The sequence below is a fragment of the Pocillopora verrucosa genome, chromosome 12 (genome assembly GCF_036669915.1).
Source record: "Pocillopora verrucosa isolate sample1 chromosome 12, ASM3666991v2, whole genome shotgun sequence".
Taxonomy (NCBI): domain Eukaryota; kingdom Metazoa; phylum Cnidaria; class Anthozoa; order Scleractinia; family Pocilloporidae; genus Pocillopora; species Pocillopora verrucosa.
This window is the reverse complement of record NC_089323.1, coordinates 6,686,695-6,711,436: the sequence shown is the minus strand read 5'-3', so window position 1 is coordinate 6,711,436 and position 24,742 is coordinate 6,686,695. Positions and strand designations below refer to the sequence as shown.

At 39.1% G+C, this 24,742-nt stretch overlaps 1 protein-coding gene across 1 annotated transcript; it reads left to right on the top strand.

Moving 5' to 3' along the window:
• The first annotated feature begins 6,863 nt into the window (after positions 1–6,863).
• Positions 6,864–9,468, top strand: LOC136277131 (uncharacterized). Its single transcript, XM_066158817.1, has 2 exons — positions 6,864–7,206; positions 7,477–9,468. Exons 1-2 carry the CDS (start codon positions 6,922–6,924, stop codon positions 9,466–9,468), a joined length of 2,277 nt encoding a protein of 758 aa, XP_066014914.1. The 5' UTR covers positions 6,864–6,921.
• Positions 9,469–24,742: the final 15,274 nt, after the last annotated feature.

The following is a 24,742-nucleotide window of genomic DNA, read 5'->3' as shown; positions in this document are numbered from 1 at the left end:
CTTAGGCTTTCAGCACGAGTTTTTTGTTTTGTTTTATTTTTATTTGAAAATGAACATTTTCCTCTGAGGAGCCTGATTTCCGTGAGAAAAATCAAATGTTGTAAAGTGTTAGAGAGAATTTGGTGTGAAATCAAGATTAAACGCTTATGCTGATTGATTGAGCTATTCTCATCATCCGATTGCTGGATTTTGTATCAACACTGTAAAGAGAATAACTGTATATTTGAACATATGTGCAAGCAAAAGGGTTGTTTCTATTGCGATAAAATATCTATGATATAGCGGAAATATGACAGCAGATAAAGCGATTCCAAGCCTTAGGAACACTTTCCTTTCTAAATCCCAGATAACCAGCGGAGCACCTGGACAAAAGAACTTCGACCGAGAAGAGTTTACAAGGGAGTTTCAGACATACTCACATTTATGTCGATATATGATCAGTCAAGGGATCATCATGGCTCGGTTTACCTTTTAATTTGGCGCTTACTCAATGGTTCTTTATCATTTTCCTTTTAAGGGACCGTTATTTCTGTTAAAATAAATCGAGGATGTCGACCGAATAAATCTTCACAGAGATGTCTTTGTTGAGGCAACGGTGAGAAATCATTTCCGTAGGCTTTCAGAACGCATTTGTTTTTCTTCCTCTTGTTTAAAAATACACATTTTTCCTTTGAGGAGCCTGATTTCCGTTAAAAAAATCCCATGTTGACCGAAGAAATCTTCTCAGGGATGTCTTTGTATTGAGGCAGCGGTGAGAAATCACTTTCTTAGGCTTTCAGAACGATTTTGTTTTGTCTTACTCTTGTTTAAAAATGCACATTTTTCCTTTGAGGAGCTTGATTTTTGTGAAAAAAAATCACATGTTGACCGAAGAAATCTTCTCAGGGATGTCTTTGTATCGAGGCAACAGTGAGAAATCATTTCCTTAGGCTTTCAGAACGATTTTGTTTTGTTTTATTCTTGTTTGAAAATGCACGTTTTTCTTTGAGGAGCCTTATTTCAGTTAAAAAAATTACACATGTTGACCGAATAAATCTTCACAGAGATGTCTTTATTTTAAGACAGCGGCGAGAAAACATTTCGTTAGGCTTTGAAAAACGAGCTTTTTGTTTTCTTCATGATTGAAAAATGGTTTACCAGCAACTTGAAAATGCACATTTTTCTTTGAGGAGCCTTATTTCAGTTAAAAAAATCACACATGTTGACCGAAGAAATCTTCACAGAAATGTCTTTGTATTGAGGCAACATTTCCTTTCAGAACGAGTTTTTCGTTTTATTCGTATTTGAAAAATGGTTTATCAGCAATTCGAAAATGCACATCAGAAAAAATCGTCTTACGAAAATTAAAATGGCTTGTAATCTTATAAGATAATTTATGAAGGTAAACCAAAGGAAAAAACAGCAAGGTGAAAAAAGGGTTGATTCTCTCGTATATCAGCGAGCACAATATAGTCCAAGCCCATCGGAGAGTGCGGTGGAACTCGTTTGACTTGCTTTTGTTGCTATTTAATTACAGATTATGTGACACTACTTCAGCTTTTTTCATTTCCATAAGGAAAAAGGGACGGTTACTTAAAAAGGAGCATCCTCGACCAATAGAGGTTACGTACTTGTATCCAACATACTGAACATTTCGCCTTTTGGCGACCAAAATGACAAAGTAGTCTCCACAAAATAAATATTTGCTGACTGTTGTAAAGAAAAACGAAATGGGCAATTTGTGCAATATCTAATGAGAAAGAGACAGTAACGGAACACGCAGAAATAACATTCAGAGCGAATGTTTGCCTTAACCCTTTTAAACCCTAACATCAGTATGCATATTCTCCATACTGTTCTCTATACATTTCTTATGCTGCTGACGAGGAGAATTTGTTTAACAATCGAGAGCCGCCTCAGATGGTGATCATTTCCCATTTTCTCATGGCCTTTATGTGTGATGTCATGGTTAGTGCGCTCGACTCTGGATCGAGTGGTCCGGGTACGAGCCCTGGCCGGGATCATTGTGCCGTGTTCTTAGGCAAGACACTTTACTTTCACAGTGCTTCTCTTTACCCAGGTGAACAAATGGGTACCAGCATATATGCTGGGGGTAACCCTGTGATGGACTAGCATCCCATCCAGGAGGGAGTAGCAATACTCCTAGCCGCTTCACGCTAAGGAAACCGGAGTCAAGCGCCGGCCCCATGGGCCACCTGGGCTTGTATAAAGGCTTTACTTTTTTTTTAAATTTGGTTAAAGGGTGCTTAGAGAGACGGATAGTTCATTAAAAGTATTCAAACTCGCGGCCTGCTGAGGCTGAATTGCATGCAATTTACAGAGTTTAGTTAAATATACACCTATCTAAAATAATAATTGCGTGTCATACAACTGTGTAGAAAAAGACTACGTACAGAGGGTCTACCAATTGAACATGGATGGAATTAATGCATTCGTGTAACGATTAGTGCGCAATTTTGATAACGTAAAATTGCGCCAGATTTCAAAATTGTATCTGCTAATTTTTGGTGGGTAGTAGCACGTGATAAGTTTTGTGCGCGGTGTTACCGAGATACAATTGAGTCAAGAAGTTTGCGACACTGTTCATTGCGCCTGTATTACAAGGATTTGAAGCTATACAATTGTGATGATATTAAAGACCTGGAGAAATCTCGCGCAGTGCGCGGCCGGCTAAAATTAATTCCTTTGCACATGCCAGACGTTTGACTGCTGTGTTCAGTTACTGTTCACCGACAATAATCTTTTAAAGGACTTTCATGACCCAGACGATGAAACTAAACGATCCAACAAATTAAAGTGTTGTACACAATTCAGTAACTGTGACTCGAAGCGGTGAACTGTGAAGTCTGTTATGTACTTGTTGAGATAACCGTCGATACATTACCAAGACAAGCTTATTTTACAGATTAATTACATTTTGGGCTTCACTCCCAGAACTCCGCACGGCGTGTTCACGGCCTTTTTTGTCCTAAACGGTGCGCTAAGATCAATTTTTCTTTTCGCTAATCTTTCTTTTACTCGTGGCTGACCTAGCCGAAAAGGAGAATAAAAGGAAAGAATAAAATGGTGAAAATAAATTTAAGAGTGAATGTCTCTAAAAATCAAAGAAAAATAAAAAAATCACGGACACGGTCAAAAATCGTTTTGTCTCATTTTTTGTTTACAGGTAGCTATAGGTACTACTTAAAGTGAAGTGAGGTTAGTTTGTGTAAATATTCATTTTAACGAAAATAAACCGTTACTAATTGCATGATCGAAAATGAGTGCGTGCGAGCTCTAAATTATGCAGTTTTCAAGCCGTCCTTGCATGAACTAAAATGCAACAGCTGGACTTCTTTAGCTGTAAATATAAACATGTGGCCTTCCATTACCAAGGTATAGTGATATTTTTTGTATCGTGTCCTTCCTGACGAAACCACGGGTTAATTACCAGTGTACGTGTTCGCCATTTTTAATTCATGCCAAACCCGGCCTAATGCAGTGTGGCAAAAATGCATGTGGTAGTTTCTCAAAATCTCCAGCAATACTATCACGAGGGCTTATAAGGTGAGTCTTCAAATTCATCGTTTCATTTTTCTGGTATCTTCTGCTGTTTTGATATACCAACTAACCAAACTTCGCTAAAATTGTAAATGGCGCCATATTGAAATGAACAAAATCAACATTGCAATGACACACGCAAAGCATTGTTTGAGTCGCAGCCGCACTTACCTTTTTATGTTTGCTTGGACATCAATAGTTCCTTACCCTAGAAATCTTTTATAGGCCCTTGTTATTCCGCTTGGAAGATATTTTCGAAATACTGTTCATTGGTGTAAAGGGGACCGACCGGCTGACTCATTGAAGCCACTGAGCCGGGATGAGTAAAATAAAGTTATTTGTTGTTGTCATTTCCTACTTCGTGTCGCAACCCAGTTACGTTTAGTCTATTTCGATCCTAATTTTGGCTTTTTTGACGTCCCACACTAAAAGGGTCCCGTACAAAACGACAGGTAACGCTAGGGATTTGCCGGATTTTAATTAATTTTTTATAGGTTCCTGTCACTCTGCGTGACATATGATAATCCGTCACGTAACGAGATCAACGAACAATTCATTCTGCCCCACATATAAAATCTAAACAAATATGTTGCCATCGTGAACGAAACGATACAACAAAGAAATAGACTTTGTAAAATTTCACAAATATAAACCGTACAGTGAAAACCGGATTTTAATTAATTTTTTATAGGTTCCTGTCACTCTGCGTGACATATGATAATCCGTCACGTAACGAGATCAACGAACAATTCATTCTGCCCCGCATATAAAATCTAAACAAATATGTTGCCATCGTGAACGAAAACGATACAACAAAGAAATAGACTTTGTAAAATTTCACAAATATAAACCGTACAGTGAAAACCTTATGGAACGAAAATAACGATACAATTTTCCCACGGAAAAACAGTGTGATCAGTTAACGAAAGTAAACAAAAAAAAAAGCGTAATAATCGTCGGTGAAAGGAATAAAGACAACGGTTGCTTTAACTCCAGCAGAAAAAGAATGTCTTGTTCTTTATTTGATATTGTTGGTGGCGTTTGTGGTGCAGAGGAACGCGCAAGGCATCGGTCCACTCAGACGGTATCTCTGTCATCATGCAGCAAGGATATCAGAAGCCACAAGCGTTTTTTACAATTTTCAGGTGTTGAGACAGAGATTGAACTTATCTCAGCAAGAAGCGGGATTTTCGAGAAGCCCGTCAATTTTTCGGAAATGACTGTTTGCCCTTTACATCGATCAAGCCTCGGAATCGGATGGAGAAGAGCTAGTAGATTATGGTCTGTGCCACAGGATGTTTCCGGTCACAAAAAGGAATCTAAAGAAGTACCCGCAGCAGAAAGAGGAATTACTTTGCAGCACTCAAAACAAATTTTTGAACTTACGAAAATCCTCGTACCCGTCGGATCAGGTAAGCGACTACAATGAGTCATGATCTTGTAAGAACTGACGTCCCTCTAGTTTATTCTCATTGTATCTAAGGATAAACATCCGTATAGCTTCTCATTTCACGCAGGGTAGTTGGCGGGAATCACAGACTTCATATCCTAACTTCAAACCACTTCACTGTCGCGTAAAACAGTCGCCAAGTTTGACAGGAAATTTATTTTCATGTCTTTTCAGGATTCTTGCAAATATTTTTACGTCGGAAAACACTGGCGTTCACTCAACATTTTCGTCTCTTTCAAAACTTGTTCAAAACCAGTGATGGGCTCCTGTCAAAATTAATTAATGGCGTGGGGAACGCTCTAATTGAAATATTCACAGATATTAGAATTCCTTTTAAAAATGCCGACAAAAAAGGAAAGGAATGTAAAATACTGACTCGTGACAAGGTTAACAACAGAATGCGTCATCAGTTTGGGATTTGTGGGGCTTTTGCCTAGTTTTTTTCTTTTGCCACATGCAGAGCTATTTGTTCAAGGAGGATGTGCAAGGTTAAAAAGTATAAATTAATTCTTTCTCTCAAAATATTAAAGGAATTTGTGTGCGATGTCGACAGTCCCTAGCAAAAATAAAAAATCAGTTACAGTCGCAGAGCTTGGAGGCCACAGGAGGTGTGGAAAACATCACAGGAGGTCTAAGTGGTCTAACCTTGGTGAGTTTCTTCAAAGTGTTATGAAGAATTTCCATCCAATATAATTAATAAAAATGGAAAACCTTAACGCATTCTCTGAATTCTCCCTTCTCCGCCCTTTTCATGCCTAGGGATTCAACCCAGGTGGGAGAAGGGCGTGTCCAGGCTAACTTGCATGCGCATTCTCAAACGCCGCCATTGCCGCCCGTCAACGACTTGGCAAAACCATAAATGGCACAAGAATTGGATAGGCGTGCTCTTCCCAGATAGCATATCACACTCCAGGATATATCCAAATAATATAGGTTTTAAATTATTATATGGCTTCTCCACATTTTCTTTTCGAAATGCTCCAAATGGAAAATAATGCTGAGAAGTAATTGGATAAAGATATCAGAATAGGTTATTAGTCAGTTATATTATAAGGTGAAAATAATCATCGACTATAAACTTCCGCCTTGCATGCGACACCCCGCGCGTGTATACGGTTGATCTCATTTTGAAGCCATCCAAAGCAATGTGTTCACTTTTTCGTCAGGTTGATGAACAAGGGAGTGACTCTGATATTCCTGCCACTTGTGCTGTCACTGTTGGTGATGAAGCATTGCCAGAAGGTTTCACATCCAAACGGCAGAGCCTATTTGTTCCGCAAGAAGATTGCGAAGAGAGTGATGAAAGCTCGAGTCTAGACAACGAGTCCCAGGTGCAACTAAATCGCTTCTTACACCTTCGAGACGTCAGTCCAGTACGTCACACGTTATCAGTGCCGTGGAATACAGCGCACGAGCGTACTAAACGTAGATACCTACGGAAAGCTCAACAATATATTTCTGCAATGCTGGATGTCCTGGCACCTGAAAATTCGCAAGAACTGTGGACGGAGCTTTGTGATCGTTACGCTGTATGCAGCGAGAGTCAGGTTGTGGTCGAAGGCAGAAGTGAAAAAGAGACGGAACTTCTTAATGCATTTGCTGAAAGCTACTTGAACGCACAACATTGGAGCACCAGACGGCAAATACTTTCTTTGATGGCAGACAAGTTATCCCTTAAGGAGATGAGGGAGTTTATTCCAACCGTTACTAGCTATCGCTACAACATTGCCCGACGCCACAGGCTGATACATGGAAGAGCTGCTCCTCTTCCAAACCAGGAGAAAAGGAGAATGAGAATTGAACCTGTAAAATTAGAACATTTTGTTTCTTTTATAACAAGTCCACACGTTATTCAAGATGTTCCTTTCGGGGAAAAACTTCTGAAATTGTCGACTGGCGAGATCATAAAAACACCCAATGTTATCAGAACAATGATACCAGAGCGTATTGTCCAGCAGTATCAACAATACTGCTGTGAAACCAACTTTGAGCCTATGAGTAAGAGGACGCTACAGAGAGTTTTGGCCGTGTGTTCTTCATCTGTTCGGAAGTCTCTGCAAGGACTTGATAACTTTTCAGCATCAGGGGTGGAAGCATTTGATGCTTTAGAAAAACTCGTTGATAAGCTTGTTGACTGTGGCAAGACTCAGCAATGGGCGAGGGAAATTAAGCAGCAACTTCGTTTGTCGAAGCAGTACCTAAAGGGCGACTACAAAGTGGGTGCATATTTTATAATTATGCGTTGCCTTTGCAAATGCAGTAAACTTCTTACTATGATTCACGGCTACCTCTTTCTTTCCCTCCGAGTCTTCTTTATGCTTAATTTATGAAACAACAGTTTAAAATTCACTGTAATACGCTTACACACATGTATACAACGCTGAGAATCGGTTAAGTGATCTTTTTGAAATGTCGATCATATGCGCATGCGTTGCTTTGCAACTATACACTGAATCACGCGCTCGTCATTTTACTTTTTATTTTAGGTACATGCAGTGGAGGCCTCTGAGGTTCCCGATCATTGTCGAATTTACGCGCTAAGTGACCCAAGCAATGCTGAATTTCGGGGCTCCTGCGACCATCTCCACAATGAGTCATGTGAACAGTGTTATGACTTACAAGAAGTATTGTGTACCATAGAAGATGAGTGTTCAAGTGCGCTCTCGTCAGCAGAAGATCAAGCTGACATGCTGCATACCATTAAACAGGCAAGGGATGATATCATCAGCTGGAAAGCCCATCAGCTACGTTCAGTCCACCAAGCTGAGGCAAAGCATTCAGTTTTAGCCAAACTCGACAGCCGATCGGTGCTGTTAGTCCAGGACTGGGCAATGAATTATATGCCCCGAAAATATCGAGAGGCACAGTCAGATTGGTTTGCGAAGCGAGGATTGCCATGGCACATTAGCGTTGCCATAAGACGGTCAGAGGATTCTGGGCACTTTGAATCGCAAACACTTGTTCACGTATTCCAAAGCTGCGCCCAAGACAGTGTGACTGTGGCTTCGATAATGCTTGACTGCCTCACTACCCTGAAAAAGGAAATTCCAGAGCTGGAAATGGCTTATTACAAACAAGATAACGCTGGCTGTTATCACAGCGGAAATTCAATCATCTCAGCTAAGCTGGCTGGTGATGCCGTGGGAGTGGCTGTTGTAAGAAACGACTTTTCGGACCCTCAAGGTGGAAAGGGGGTATGTGATCGCAAAGCGGCAACAATCAAGGGAGACGTTGGAAGGTACGTAAACGAAGGCAATGATGTCATCAACGCTCTACAGTTCAAAACAGCCATTGAATCTGGCCAAGGAACCACAGGAGTGAAAGCAAGTTATGTTACTGCCAAACCGTCAAGCACCTTTAATATCAAATGGGATGGCATAAGCTTACTCAACAATTTTGAGTACGATGAAAGTGGCGTACGAGTGTGGAGAGCATTCAATGTGGGTTCCGGTAAAGTAGTGCCATGGGCCAAGTTCGAAGGAGTCATGAAGCAGCCCGAAAAATTGGAAATCCTAGACCCGCCATCGCCAAATCCAAGTGGTTCACCGACGTTCAAGATTGTGGGACACCAACATATTAAGAAAAGCTCTGTCAAAGCAGATTTCTCAACTGAAAGCGAAAACCAAGATCGACGCTGTATTGGGGAATATAAGCCAGATGACATGCTTTTCCCGTGTCCAGAAGAAGGATGTGTAAAAGCATACAGTCGCTTTGCAAACCTCCAGACACACCTAGATACTGGAAAACACCAAATGATGCTCGAACAAGAAACTCTCTACGATAAAGCTAAAAGAGAATATTCTTCCAAGCAGACGGAGGGACGCAGTCGAATACCAAGCGTTCAAGTTGCTGCACAATCAAAGCGTGACGGCTTGCCTCCTCTTCCAATGGGTTGGGCCCTGAAGAAAATTAAGAAAAAGGTGCGTTTTACAAAGAAACAGACCGAATTCTTAACTGACCAATTTCAAAAAGGGGAGTATAGTGGACGGAAAAGCGATCCACAGGAAGTTTCGAAAACCATGAGCCTAGCAAGAGACCAAGCGGGGGAACGCCGATTTCAACCTGATGAAGTCCTTACGTCGCAGCAAATTAGTGGCTTCTTCAGCCGTCTTTCAGGAAAGAAGCGATTAGAAGTTACAGCCGCCGATAACGAAGCAAAAGCTAGTGAAGTCTCAGGAGTGGATATGGCGAGCGTCGACGAGGACGAAATCTCCGCCGAAGCTGAGAAGCATCTATCTGCAGTGTGTGCAAATGTGATGAGAGATGTGGCTATTCAGCATCCGATTGTATCTTTCGATGTTAACATCTGCGAACTTGTACAAAAACGTACAATCACAACTTTAAGAGTGGATAGGCTAAGAGACATGTGCATCGACCTTGGGCTGGATATTTCTGACATTTCACCACAAAAGAGGAAAAAGCCATTCATCGCACGACTCACACAATTAGTCCAAGAGTGTACCTGCTCTTCCAAGTAACTGAGCACTGAACGTTTTACGAGTAACTGATCCGCTGATCAGAAAAGCGGTGCGTGTATTATTTACAAGAAGGCGTTGCGTGACAGCAGAGTCCTACATATCGGATTTCAGTCACTCGAGCCCACCACTGCTTGTGAAACCTTCTTACCTTTGTGTTGGACGATTTTCAGTATATTCGAAACTGGCAAGTGTAGAAGGCGCAGAGGGGATGCAAATGCTCGAATCCATGTTCACCGGATGAGAAGTAAACGTAAACTAACGGCTTTGAGCCACATTTAACCTGTTGAGTGCAATTCAACTGTTTAACCTGTTGTGTGATGAATTATGCAGAATTATGGCGTGATTCTCAGGGTAGCAAAGTCGAAAATTGTTTCTCCTGTCTCCGTAGATAAGTGTAGTTATAGACATTTTAATATGTTTCTAGTCATTTAGTGTGAAGACATAACTGACCAAAACAGTTATTTGTGTCCAACGCGTTTAATTTTGTTATTATGCATCTCATTATGGCGTCATAGTAATTTAACCGAAATTCGGCTGGTGGTCATCTTTTGATAGTCAAAGGTCCCAAAGAAATAAAACCCAAATCGTAAAGAACTATCTTTCAAGGCTTCTTGGTAGTGTTATTGTAAACTTTGAGACACTACCACATGTATTTTTGCCAAGCTATTCTAGGCCACCTTTGCCTTAATTTCGAAAGGCCGAAGATGTCGTCTCTTAATAGGGACGTAGCTCCGCCAAGAATAACATGAGACAAAAACTGTCACTTTGCCTCGATAATGCAAGTCCAACTCAATATTTCTATAACTAGAAAAGTTCTTCCGTTACATTTTTGTTAGCATGACAAGTGCTCGAAAAGTGCATAATTTCAGGATCGCGCTTGGTGAAATTTGAGCTATTTAACCCCGGAAATGTTAAAGCAAATTATTCCCGCTAAAGTGCATATTTCAAAAATCTAACCCCATTTCCTTTTGTTTACTAGATAAGACTACCCACAGGCAAAAAATGAACCAAATCGATTTTTGACCGTGTCCGCGACTTTTTCGATAATCTGTGATTTTCATTGACATTTACTCTTAAATGTGCATACGTGTTTCATATTACAGTATTATTGTGCTCACGGATAACTCGTGTCTACGAGCGGAAGCGCGTGTACGAGCGGACTGATGGAATCTCTCTTTCTACAACAGTAAATACCGGGTTGAAAATGTACCAAAACAATCGACTATCACACGCGCCAATTCGCGTTGAGCGAGATATGAAGCACTTGGGAAGTTTAGAGAGGACTCTAGAAGCTAGAGTTGCTCTTGTATGCCTCGAGCGACTCTTCTTAGTCCTCTTCAAAATCCCTGCTGCTTCCTATCTCCTACATATATATAGGCATGCTGACACATGCACCAATTAATAAATAGTGCATTTCAAACCTCATGCAAAGTCAACTGCCCAAAAATCATGACAAAATTTAACTTGGTGTTCACTAAAGTCTCACAATGAAGAAAGTGCGAGTTTTTTTTTATTTATCTTTTGCAAAAAAAAGCAGGTCCTGCTTAAAAGTAAGTCTCTCTCATTAAAAACTATCAGAGTTTTACAGCGGATTTTAACAATCTTTGTTAAAAGTAAGGAGCTGTCAACAGCTTCTCCAATTTTTCGCAGAGAGCAGGCGCTGGCACACAGCTGTTTTCTAATGAGGCGCGAAAGAAAATTATGGGAGGCGATTGCGCAGCGCTTTATGCAAACTAAGAAAATAGGATAACTTTCGTGGCGCAAATTTGGTTGCCCTAAAATTTGGTAGATGAATCTGACAACGTCAGTGACGTGATTGAATACACGTAACCTGTTGAGCAAAAAAAAAGGAAAGAAACTAGCAGAACATGACTGCGAAAAAAATCTCACCTCCTGCTATCACACAAAAGGATGAATAGGTATCAATTAGATGTCGGTTTGTGTAAACACCAAAAAAATTGTGGGAGGAGATTATTCAGTTTTTCTTGCTTACGAAGCGCGAAATTTAAATATACTCGGATTGAACAGTCGAGTTGAATGGGAGACATTGACGAGCGTGTGCGACTATTTCCACTCGCCATTGTTTTTTTTAACTCCTTTCGTTGAATTGAAATACGGAAAGAGAATGATACCCGTAAAACTACATGAATTAACGACGCGCGAGGCTTCGGACGTTATTACCAGGTTAAAATCACACGCCAGAGGAAGGAGAATATGAACCTTTTTGTGCACATCAGGAAGAAAATCTCATTCACGCAGCGCGAACTTTAAATACACGCAATACACGCACATTAAACAATCGAGCAAATGACGATAGTCTTCCACATGATTCAACGGCGTGGTAGGCTTCGGACGTTAATACCAGGTTACACAAGCTCTCATCACCTTGGTATCGCACAGTGAGCCTCTAATTGAATACTTCTTTCGCCAGTTTTAGGCAATGTAAAGGAAACAACGGTGACATCTCTTTACTTCAGATACGAAAGCTACAGTTGCCCCACCATCCACCCCACCGTGACTATTTGCATCCTAAAAGAACTACCAGAATCACCCCCACGGGGAGGATTTGTCTTATGATCAGTTTTGCCGGTTTAAATCTGCCGCTCGTATGATAATCGGAAATTTTGAAAAATCCCGCGTGCATTTTAAAGCTATTTCCGCCAATGTTCCAAAGTAGCCATATACGGTCATTGTTAGTCGTTAAACAAAGCTGCTCAACTTTAGTCCGATCCGCTTTTCTTGATACGTGCAACATGCTGCTCTTGACCTTTCAGCAGACTTTCAAGGGTGGGGTGCAGTATGATTGGGGAGGGGGGTGCAGAAGCAGTGAGAAAAGTGATTTTGTATCTGAGGCTCATTTGCTTGCTGCCTTGGTTTACAGCTCCTGTGGAAGCTTCTCATTGACTATTTTGAGCTCATCAGGTGAAGAGAGCTCGCAAAAGGCTTCATGGTGTGCCTCCGTCAGTCTAAAGGCAGAACATTGTCCCTGTCACTGTCTGCATTTATCACAACATCTGCTATATTCAGTTCATCACTTATACTGTCGTCTTGCTGTTGTTGTCGTGTTTCATTTCCATTTGCTGCGGGTTCTTCCTCTCCTTCAACAATTTCCTCTTCTTCTTCTGTTTCCCAGCCATCCTCGTTATCTGCAGCTGGGCCACCTGTGGCAGGTCTGGCTACCACAGGTACACCCTCTCTGCTTGTGTTGTAGGAGCCACACTCCATGTACTTTGAGCCAAGAACATGAAATTTTACTTTGCTTTTCTATTGGAAAAAAAAGTTTCATGACATTCACATGCACTCCATATTTCCCTACAACCACTTTGAAGTGATGCTTACAGTCTCTCAGCAGTGTGATTGACCCATTAAATGCAACATCTTTTAGTTGATGTGTTTCAAATTTTCTAAGTGTAATTATGCCAGGACTTCAAGCTCCCTACCTTGTTACAATCGTGACAGAGAACCTGCACTGGACCAAAAAGGAGGTAAATAAAATCATATTCATTACCAGTAACTTGCCAACTCCCAGAAGTGACTAAAATGAAACTGCTCCTGACACTATTCATACTTTATCCAACAAACAGGAAATGAGTATACTCAAACTTATCAGGTACATGTAGAAGTTATTATTTTGATCTAAGACGAAATTCTCATAACTAATTGATAAGGAAATTTGTAGCAGCTTAAGGGAAGAACTACATGTAACAATGAGAACTTGGGGCTTAAATAGTTAAAAAGCAGGCAGTAAATTAACAGAAGCATCTTACCAGTACATAGAACTCCTTATACTCCTCTGGCATGGGTGTGTGAGATAACTCAAGATCTAGTGTGCGCCACATGCGGTCATATTAATAAGAGACTTGTTACATATTGGGTAAGCATACCCCTTAATACAGAATAAAAATTGTTTATTACTATGGTACAAGAAAAAGTTTATTAGTAGAACTAAAAGAAATACATAATTATTTGTGAAAAGATTCCAGTGCATAAGTTATACTGTAATTATATCAAATTCTCCAAACTAACATTATGAGAATTGTTTCTCAGACAGTAGGAAAAGTTACAACAGAGATCTTGGGCGCGCTACTTGTCATTTGCACTCGTGTCACAACTTTGCACTCGTGTTACATGAAAAATGCAACCGATTTAAGCCAATCAGACGCGCATAATTTTTTTAGGTATGTTATAAGTGCTGAAATCGGGCTGGTGATAACCGATCACGTTAGAGAATCTTGTTATACTTTTGATTAAGCGTAAAATTTCAGATTGTTTTTTTCCAAATTTCTCATGTTCATTGTGGAAGCACATTTGATTTTGATATAGCAAAAAGATGAAACTTTGTCGGACAAAATAAGGGTTTGCAATGTTGCAGTAGGTAAATGAATAGAATAATTTTCCAAGTCTCAGGTATATGCATTCTCCAAATCTTAAAACCATTCGTCGACAATTTCCGTGCAATATTTTGGAGCTCCGTGTTTCCTAACAATGAGAGATGGCGTAATCACTGTCATCATCTGGAAATCACTTTGGTCATCAAGATGTACGGAACTGACATCATTCTGCTTCAAGATTGCACTCGATTTCCGGACCAATTTTTTGAATGAGCGTCCAAACCACGACTGATTCTTATTCTAGAGTAACTAAGGACTTACAGCCAGGAAAAAGGAACAGGGAAAATAGGTCGCAAAATTTGTCGTTCATAAACGAGAGGAGAAATTAAGAGATTCGAATAAAATTATTTATGGCTTTGTTGCGTAAATTTGTAATCGCTTTGTCGTGCATATCCAGTCAGCAATTTGGATGTTGCTGGCAGTTGATGATTTTGACATTTCCCCAAGTTTCCAAATCTTTAAAGTATTCGTCAACAATTTCCGCCCAACACTCGTCAATTTGCAGATCCCTCTGATAATAGTAATGTACATTTGTCATTAAGTTATGTAGAAAAAAAAAACAAAAAAAAAGGAAGAAGGAGGAATCGAATTTACGAAAAGGCAAAAATTACTGGTAGCTATATTTTGACTGCTTACGCGAATTTTTGGCTTTAACTGTGTGGACTACACTTCTGGTAAGAAGATCGATATATTTACTGTCGGTGGAGTTCTTTAGGATTATGTGTAGAATAGCAGTTTATCTTTGAATCTTCGTGCTAAATGATCTGATATCTGACAATTGCCTGATTGCAAGTAATTTCCTTTCCTAAGCTTTAGCGGAAGTCTCGCATACCACTCGCATACAAAATCATGGAAAACTAAAGATTCAAGTAAGTGCGTTTGACTGATTACTTCCTAAATTTATAACTGTAGATAATTATTCCTCCAAGCCAGTCTTCTTTTGTAATTTACTGTTCATCTCAGACTCAAAGAAAAAAATCTATCCTCAGCTTGGATTCGTCATTACAGCCATCGTGAGTCCAGTTACAATCTTAATGAACATCTTAGTAATCTTAGTTAATTCTAGTGACAAACATCAGTCACTCGTGAAGCCTAGTTTGAAGTAAAAAACGACCAAAACTAACAAATATTTCTTTCGTTTTCCTTTGAAGAACCCTATCTCTGTTGACAAAAATTACAGATGTTGACCGATAAAATGTTCACAGAGATGTCTTTGTATTAAGGTATCGGTGAGAAATCTCTCCCTTACGCTTTTGAGAAATATTCTTTTTGTTTCATTCGTCTTTGAAAAATGGTTTATTAGCAATATAAAAATGTGCAGTAATTGGAAATATTCGTGTCACGAAAACGCAAAATACTTGTTTTGCTCTTTTCAGCGCATCTGTGACGACTCTTGGCTCGCATGAATGGTCGTTATATGACTTTTACTCGTCGTGTAATTCTTTTTTCAATAGACTGATTTTCGATGTATATACCTCATGTGATGATTTAGCAAGTAATACGGTGAATATTTTGCGAGTTGTGTTTTTCAGAGCCCCGCAGAAGCAAAGAAAATACGAGCAATGAGAAAATGTACATCCTGTGTAACCTCTTTCTTTTTCTGTCACTTTCTTTTTGCCGTAAACGTTAACAAAAAAGAATATCGATAATTATCTCTGAAAAATATTTATTCCGCATTGTAAACAACTGATGTAAAAAAACGACTTTTCCAATCTCAATTTCCCATTTGATTTTCCGACTCGTTATTCTCCATTTCTTGTTTCCCGTTTTAGTAACAACCCTCTCGTTATTGACGGTCCTTCAAGCGTGCTTTTGATTGAATATTGCAAGTAATTCGGGCTTACATTGGTTTTCCTTTGCTTTGCTTTGTGATTGGTTGGGGAACTAACGACTTGATCTCAACCAATCAGAAACAAGACTGAATCTAATCACCACCTGGTGATGCACGTTTTCCCGCGCTTAAAGCATTTTGCTTTGTTTCACTTTGAGATCTTATTGGCTACTTGTGATAATTCTTCATGTTCTGATGGAATGCTGCAAAAACTAAAATTTCGATTATACGACACTCGATCAAAATGCCCTCTGTTCATCTACTATAGTGACTGGTGGCTGATTTTTCCCTACAGTATATAACCCTTCAATCAAATGAAAAGGTGATGAGAGGAAAGAAAATGATCACCAAATTCGAGAAGCTCCTGATTATCAAATAATTCTCCTCGTCATAAACATAGGATATCTAAAGAGAACAGTGCGGAGAAGAAGAATACTCATGTGAGGCTGTCGAAGATCTAATTTCTCCTTACAATATCACCACTGAATCACACATTAATGTCATGAGAATAAAGGAAATGATCACCAACGAAAGAAACTCTTGATTGGTATACAAATTCTCCTTGTCAGCACCTCAGTAAATGTACAGAGAACAGTATGGAGAATATGAATACTGATGTTAGGGTGTGAAGGGTTAAATAACATAATTCATCGCTTGGACTGTTGGCACTGAATTGCGTCTTTGAGAGGTAGTCTACGGCGATTTGTAACGAGTGTCTTTAGGTATAAGATATTGGAAAGTATTTTAGGTCCACTCAAGGTTCCAATATAAACAATTTAATCTTGCGACTCGGGACTGTATTTACAAACACAACACAAGCGAGGATTTCTTTCGAAAAACAGAGGCACCAAGTCGCACAGCCCATAAGGCTCTGCGCGCGTACATAAGTGCGTCACGCCTAGTGTAGTCACGTATAGTGACGCTCACAAATTCCATCACAAGATATAAGTATTCTTCCCAAGTTTTTGATCTTGTGTGTTGTGACTTCTGATCTCCTTTACAAACACACAACGGTGAGAAATCATTTCCGTAGGCTTTCAGAACGCATTTGTTTTTCTTCCTCTTGTTTAAAAATGCACATTTTTCCTATGAGGAGCTTGATTTTTGTGAAAAAAAATCACATGTTGACCGAAGAAATCTTCTCAGGGATGTCTTTGTATCGAGGCAATAGTGAGAAATCATTTCCTTAGGCTTTCAGAACGATTTTGTTTGGTTTTATTCTTGTTTGAAAATGCACGTTTTCCTTTGAGGAGCCTTATTTCAGTTAAAAAAAATTACACATGTTGACCGAACAAATCTTCACAGAGATGTCTCTATATTAAGACAACGGCGAGAAAACATTTCCTTAGGCTTTGAAAAACGAGCTTTTTGTTTTCTTCATGATTGAAAAATGGTTTACCAGCAACTTAAAAACGTACATTTTCCTTTGAGGAGCCTTATTTCAGTTAAAAAAAATCACACATGTTGACCGAAGAAATCTTCACAGAAATGTCTTTGTATTGAGGCAACGATGAGAAATCATTTCATTTCAGAACGAGTTTTTCGTTTTATTCGTGTTTGAAAAATGGTTTATCAGCAATTTGAAAATGCACATTAGAAAAAATCGTCTTAAGAAAATTAAAATGGCTTGTAATCTGATAAGATAATTTATGATGGTAAACCAAGAAAAAAAAAACAGAACGGTGAAAAAAAGGATTGATTCTCTTGTATATCAGCGAGCGCGATATAGTCCAAGCCCATCAGAGAGTGCGGTGCAGCTCGTTTGACTTGCTTTTGTTGCTATTTAATTACAGATTATGTGACACTACTTCAGCTTTTTTCATTTCCATAAGGAAAAAGGGACGGTTACTGCTTTCTTGTTTAGTAAGATAGCTTACCCCAAAGAGCCAATGAGAGCGCAGATTAAAAACGAGCATCCTCGACCAACAGAGGTTACGTACTTGTATCTAACATACTGAACATTTCGCCTTTTGGCGACCAAAATGACAAAGTAGTCTCCACAAAATAAATATTTTCTGACTGTTGTAAAGAAAAACGAAATGGGCACTTTGTGCAATATCTAATGAGAAAAAGGCAGTAACGGAACACGCAGAAATAACATTCAGAGCGAATGTTTGCCTTAACCCTTTTAAACCCTAACATCAGTATGCATATTCTCCATACTGTTCTCTATACATTTCTTATGCTGCTGACGAGGAGAATTTGTTTAACAATCGAGAGCCGCCTCAGATGGTGATCATTTCCCATTTTCTTATGGCCTTTATGTGTGATCTCATGGTTAGTGCGCTCGACTACGGATCGAGTGGTCCGGGTACGAGCCCTGGCTGGGGTCATTGTGCTGTGTTCTTAGGCAAGACACTTTACTTTCACAGTGCTTCTCTTCACCCAGGTGTACAAATGGGTACCAGCAAACATGCCGGGGGTTACCCTGCGATGGGCTAGCATCCCATCCAGGAGGGAGTAGCAATACTCCTAGCCGCTTCACGCTAAGGAAACCGGAGTCAAGCGCCGGCCCCATGGGCCACCTGGGCTTGTATAAAGGCTTTACTTTTTTAAAATTTGGTTAAAGGGTGCTTAGAGAGACGGATAGTTCATTAAAAGTATTCAAACTCGCGGCCTGCTGAGGCTGAATTGCATGCAATTTACAGAGTTTAGTTAAATATACACCTATCTAAAATAATAATAATTGCGTGTCGTACAACTGTGTAGAAAAAGACTACGTACAGAGGGTCAACCGATTGAACATGGATGGAATTAATGCATTCGTGTAACGATTAGTGCACAATTTTGATAACGTAAAATTGCGCCAGATTTCAAAATTGTATCTGCTAATTTTTGGTGGGTAGTAGCAGATGATAAGTTTTGTGCGCAGTGTTACCGAGATACAATTGAGTCAAGAAGTTTGCGACACTGTTGCGCCTGTATTTCAAGGATTTGAAGCTATACAATGCTAGATTGTGATGATATTAAAGACCTGGAGAAATCTCGCGCAGTGCGCGGCCGGCTAAAATTAATTCCTTTGCGCATGCCAGACATTTGACTGCTGTGTTCAGTTACTGTTCACCGACAATAATCTTTTAAAGGACTTTCATGACCCAGACGATGAAACTAAACGATCGAACAAATTAAAGTGTTGTACACAAATCATGATCAGTAACTGTGACTCGTAGCGGTGAACTGTGAAGTCTGTTATGTACTTTTTGAGATAACCGTCGATACATTACCGATGCAAGCTTATTTTATGGATTAATTACATTTTGGGCCTCCGCACGGCGTGTTCACGGCCTTTTTTTTTTCCTAAACGGTGCGATAAGATCAATTTTTCCTTTCGCTAATTTTTCTTTATTTTCTTTACTCGTGGCGGACCTAGCCGAAAAGGAGGGAGTTTTTAGTCTATCAGGTAAATACAAAGAAAACGATAGTCTGACGGTAAAATGGATCGTGCCACTTACAAAATTATTTTAAAATTTTGCTTATTACTTTGGTTAACTGGTTAAAAACGATTACAATATAGCTAATAAAATGGTGAAAATAAATTTAGATGTGCATGCGTGTTTTATATTACATTATTATTGTGCTCACGGATAACTCGTGTGTACGAGCGGACTGATGGAATCTCTCTTTCTACAACAGTAAATACCGGGTTGAAAATATACCAAAACAATTGACTATTACACGCGCCAATTCGCGTTGAGCGAGACATGAAGCACTTGGGAAGTTTAGAGAGGACTCAAGAAGCTAGAGTTGCTCCTGGTATGCCTTAAGCGACTCTCCTTAGTCCTCTTCAAAATCCCTGCTACTTCCTATCTCCTACATATATACAGGAATGCTGGCGCACGCACCAATTAATAAATAGTGCATTTCAAACCTCATGCAAAGTCAACTGCCCAAAACTCTTGACAAAATTGAACTTGGTGTTCACTAAATGCAACATGCTGCTCTTGACCTTTGAGCAGACTTTCACGGGTGGGGTGCTGTATGATTGGGGGGGGGGGGGGGCGGAAGCAGTGAGAAAAATGATTTCATATCCGAGGCTCATTTGCTTGCTGCCTTGGTTTGCAGCTCCTGTGGGAGCTTCTCATTGGCTATTTTGAGCTCATCAGATGAAGAAAGCTCGCAAAAGGCTTCATGGTGTGCCTCCGTCAGTCTAAAGGCAGAACATTGTCCCTGTCACTGTCTACATTTATCAAAACATCTGCTATATTCAGTCCATCAGTTATAATGTCGTCTTTTTGTTGTTGTCGTGTTTCACTCCCATTTGCTGCGGGTTCTTCCTCTCCTCCAACAATTTCCTCTTCTTCTTCTGTTTCCCAGCCATCCTCGTTATCTGCAGCTGGCAGGTCTGGGTACCACAGGTACACCCTCTCTGCTCGTGTTGTAGGAACCACACTCCATGCACTTTGAGCTAAGGACATGAAATTTTACTTTGCTTTTCTATTGGTAAAAAAAATTTCATAACATTCACATGCACTCAATATTTCCCTACAACCACTTTGAAGTGATGCTTACAGTCTCTCAGCGGTGTGATTTACCCATTAACTGCAACATCTTTTAGTTAATGCGTTTCAAATTTTCTAAGTGTAATTATGCCAGGACTTCAAGCTCCCTACCTTGTTACAATCGCGACAGAGAACCTGCACTGGACCAATCAAAGTGCTCTGTGAGCAAACTCGTGAATTGACACGTGATTTTTTGGATTATGTTTAATGTTATCTGGTCTAGGGAATTTTGTGGTTGATTGTCATATCTAGAGTACGAGCAGTAGTTCAGTGTTCGCAGCAAAGAAACAAAGTAACGTTGGGATAAGAAGGCATTACAATTGAAATGATCATGCTATTAAATTTGACAAGGCAAAGGTGGATGATGTCATGTGTTTTAAACGTATATCATTTTTGTTTCTGGTTCAAAAGAAAAGGCTGGAAGTAAATGTGGGTGAAAAGTGAAATTTATTTTCTATCATTGTAAATATTCAAAAAACCAAGGCAATACTGTCTTAATGAAAACATTAACGATTTCCTCTTTATCAAATGAGACAAACGGGAACGAGTTTTGAGTGATATAACTAAGCCAAGACTGCCACCGTCATTTTGGATCTCCGCCTGGGTAGATTTTAGTCACGTGCTAGGCAACGTATAATCAAGAGCAAGATAGAATTTCATTTCAGGCCTATTCATCAATTTTGTGGTGTATAACTTTCGCATTTTAGTACGTAATCTTTATTTTGAATCTTCAAATTGTCTTGAAACTTAAAAGAAAGTTGTTCTTTAAAAATTCACTGAAAATCGGTAGCTAAAATTGTTTGTTTAGGTGTTATTTGATTTTCGTGATAACTTGTAATTTCCTCAGTCGCCGGCATCTTTTGTTGCTTCACACAGGAAAAACACACGATACGAAACGTAAGGATCGATTTTGTCCTCAATCTCACGCCATAAAAAAAACTTTTAAACATCTGTAAACTCCGAGCGCTTCACAGTAAATGATATTTTCCATGAATCTTCGGATTGTTTTCAAGTTCAAGGATTGTAAATTACAATTTTATGAAAAACGAAGGTTGTTCTGTTATTTCAGTGTGAATCCTTACATGCCTGCCAGTTGCTGGCGCCGCTTGTTGAAACTAAAACGAAAAAAAAAAACTCTTTTAAGATTTTCATTGGCTTCTTTTTCACCCCACCACTATTCTTAGCAACAAAGGTCGCCATTTTGGTTTGTTTATTGCTCGCCAAAAACTATCAAATTCACTCAAAAGCCTAAAATCGAAAAAAAGTTTACAGGAATCGACCAATCGAGCGAGCGAGCGAGCGAATGCCATTCTCCACATCATATCTGCAACTCGCTCTTGCGCATGTGCGCAATTCACGAGTTAAAAAGGAGGCAAATAAAATCATATTCATTACCAGTAACTTGCCAACTCCCAGAAGTGACTAAAATGAAACTGCTCCTGATATTATTCATACTTTATCCAACAAACAGGAAATGAGTACATTCAAACTTATCGGGTACATGTAGAAGTTATTATTTTGATCTAAAACCAAATTCTCATAACTAATTGATAAGGAAATTTGTAGCAGCTTAAGGGAAGAACTACATGTAACAATCAGAACTGGGGGCTTAAATAGTTAAAAAGCAGGCAGTAGATTAACAGAAGCATCTTACCAGTACATAGAACTCTCTATACTCCTCTGGCATGGGTGTCTGAGAAGATGTCTCAAGATCTATTGGGCGCCACATGCGGGTCATATTAATAAGGAACTTGTTAAGTATTGGGAAAGCATACCCCCTTAATATAGAATAAAAATTGTTTATTACTATGGTACAAGAAAAATTTTATAAGTAGAACTAAAAGAAATACAAAATTTATTTGTGAAGAGATTCCAGTGCATAAGTTGTACTGTAATTCTATCAAATTCTCCAAACTAACATTATGAGAATTGTTTGTCAGACAGTAGAAAAAGTTACAACAGAGATCTTGAGCGCGCTACTTGTCATTTGCACTCGTGTCACAACTTTGCACTCAAGTTACATAAAAAAAATGTACCCGTTTTCAGCCAATCAGACGCGCGTAATTTTTTAGGTATGTTATAAGTGCTCAAATCGGGCTGGTGATAACCGATCACGTTCCAGAGTTTTGTTATACTTTTGATTAAGCGTAAAATTGCAGATTGTTTTCTTCCAAATTTCTCTTTTTCATTGTGCAAGCACACTTGATTTTGATATAGCGAAAAGATCAAACTTTGTCGGACAAAATTAGGTTTGGGATGTTGCAGTATAGGTAAATGAATAGAATAATTTTCCAAGTCTCAGGTATATACATTTTCCAAATCTTAAAACCATTCGTCGACAATTTCCGTGCAATATTTTGGAGCTCCGTGTTTCCTAACAATGGGAGATGGCGAAATCACCGTCATCATCTGGAAATCACTTTGGTCACCAAGATGTACGGAACTGACATCATTCTGCTTCAAGATTGCACTCAATTTCCGGACCAATTTTTTGAATGAGCGTCCAAGCCACGACTGATTCTTATTCTAGAGTAACTAAGGACTTACAGCCAGGAAAAAGGAACAGGAAAAATAGGTCGAGAGGAGAAATTAAGAGATTCGAATAAAATTATTTATCGCCGTGTCGCGTAAATTTGTAATCGCTCGTGCATATCCAGTCAGCAATTTGGATGTTGTGGGCAATTGATGATTTTGACATTTCCCCAAGTTTCCAAATCTTTAAAGTATTCGTCAACAATTTCCGCCCAACACTCGTCAATTTGCAGATCTCTCTGATAATAGTTATGTACATTTTCATTAAGTTATGTAGAAAAAAAAAAAGAAGAAGAAGGAGGAATCGATTTTACGAAAAGGCAATAATTACTGGTAGCTATATTTTGAGTGCTTACGCGAATTTTTGGCTTTAACTGTGTGGACTACACTTCTGCTAAGAAGATCGATATATTTACTGTCGGTGGAGTTCTTTAGGATCATGTGTAGAATAGCCGTTTATCTTTGAATCTTTCGGTGCTAAATGATCTGATGTCTGACAATTGCCTGATTGCAAGTAATTTCCTTTCCTAAGCTTTAGCGGAAGTCTCGCATACCGCGCCTTTCTTAACTTACAAAATCATGGAAAACTAAAGATTCAAGTAAATGGGTTTGACTGATTACTTCCTAAATTTATAACTGTAGATAATTATTCCTCCAAGCCAGTCTTCTTTTGTTTCAGTAATTTACTGTTCATCTCAGACTCAAAGAAAAAAATCTATCCTCAGCTTGGATTCTTCATTACAGCCATCGTGAGTCCAGTTACAATCTTAATGAACATCTTAGTAATCTTAGTTAATTCTAGTGACAAACATCAGTCACTCGTGAAGCCTAGTTTGAAGTAAAAAAAGACCAAAACTAACAAATATTTCTTTCGTTTTCCTTTGAAGAGCCTTATCTCTGTTGACAAAAGTTACAGATGTTGACCGATAAAATGTTCACAGAGATTTCTTTGTAATAAGGTATCGGTGAAAAATCTCTCCCTTACGCTTTTAAGAAATATTCTTTTTGTTTCATTCGTCTTTGAAAAATGGTTTACTAGCAATATGAAAATGTACAATAATTGGAAATATTCGTGTCACGAAAACGCAAAAGACTTGTTTTGCTCTTTTCAGCGCATTTGTGAGGACTCTTGGCTTGCACGAATGGTCGTTATATGATTTTTTCTCGTCGTGTAATTCTTTTTTCAATAGCAGATAATTTAGCTTTTTTACCCTTTACGGTGGCTGATTTACGTTTTCAACTCAGTTGTTAACACTAAATTACCTGCTATACTCTCCCACAGACGCAGAACCACAGTTTCTTTAGAAACTTACCCCTTTATTCTTTTTTCTATAGACTGATTTGCGATGTAGGTACCTCATGTGATGGTTTAGCAAGTAATACGGTGAATATTTTGCGAGTTGTGTTTTTCAGAGCCCCGCAGAAGAAAAGAAAGATACAAGCAATGAGAAAATGTACATTCTGTGTAACCTCTTTCTTTTTCTGTCACTTTCTTTTTGCCGTAAACGCTAACAAAAAAGAATATCAATAATTATCTCTGAAAAATATTTATTCCGCATTGTAGACAACTGATGTAAAAAAACGACTTTTCCAATCTCAATTTCCCATTTGATTTTCCGACTCGTTATTCTCCATTTCTTAAGCTTGTTTCCCGTTTAGTAACAACCCTCTCGTTATTGACGGTCCTTCAAGCGTGCTTTCGACTGAATATTGCAAGTAATTCAGGTTTATCTTTGTTTTCCTTTCCTTTGCGTTGTGATTGGTGGGGGAACTAACGACCCGATCTCAACCAACCAGAAACAAGACTGAATCTAATTGCCACCTGGTGATGCACATTTTCCCGCGCTTCAAGCATTTTGCTTTGTTTCACTTTGAGATCTTATTGGCTACTTGTGATAATTCTTCATGTTCTGATGGAATGCTGCAAAAAACTAAAATTTCGATTATACGACACTCGATCAAAATACCCTCTGTTCATCTACTATAGTGACTGGCAGCTGATTTTTCCCTACAGTATATAA

What these genes read in the sequence shown, in the direction of transcription:
- LOC136277131 (XM_066158817.1), top strand. Translation starts at nt 6,922, where the DNA reads ATGATACCAGAGCGTATTGTCCAGCAGTATCAACAATACTGCTGTGAA. An exon ending in ACCTAAAGGGCGACTACAAA is followed by an intron (nt 7,207 to 7,476) that starts GTGGGTGCATAT and finishes TTTTTATTTTAG; the next exon opens with GTACATGCAGTGGAGGCCTC.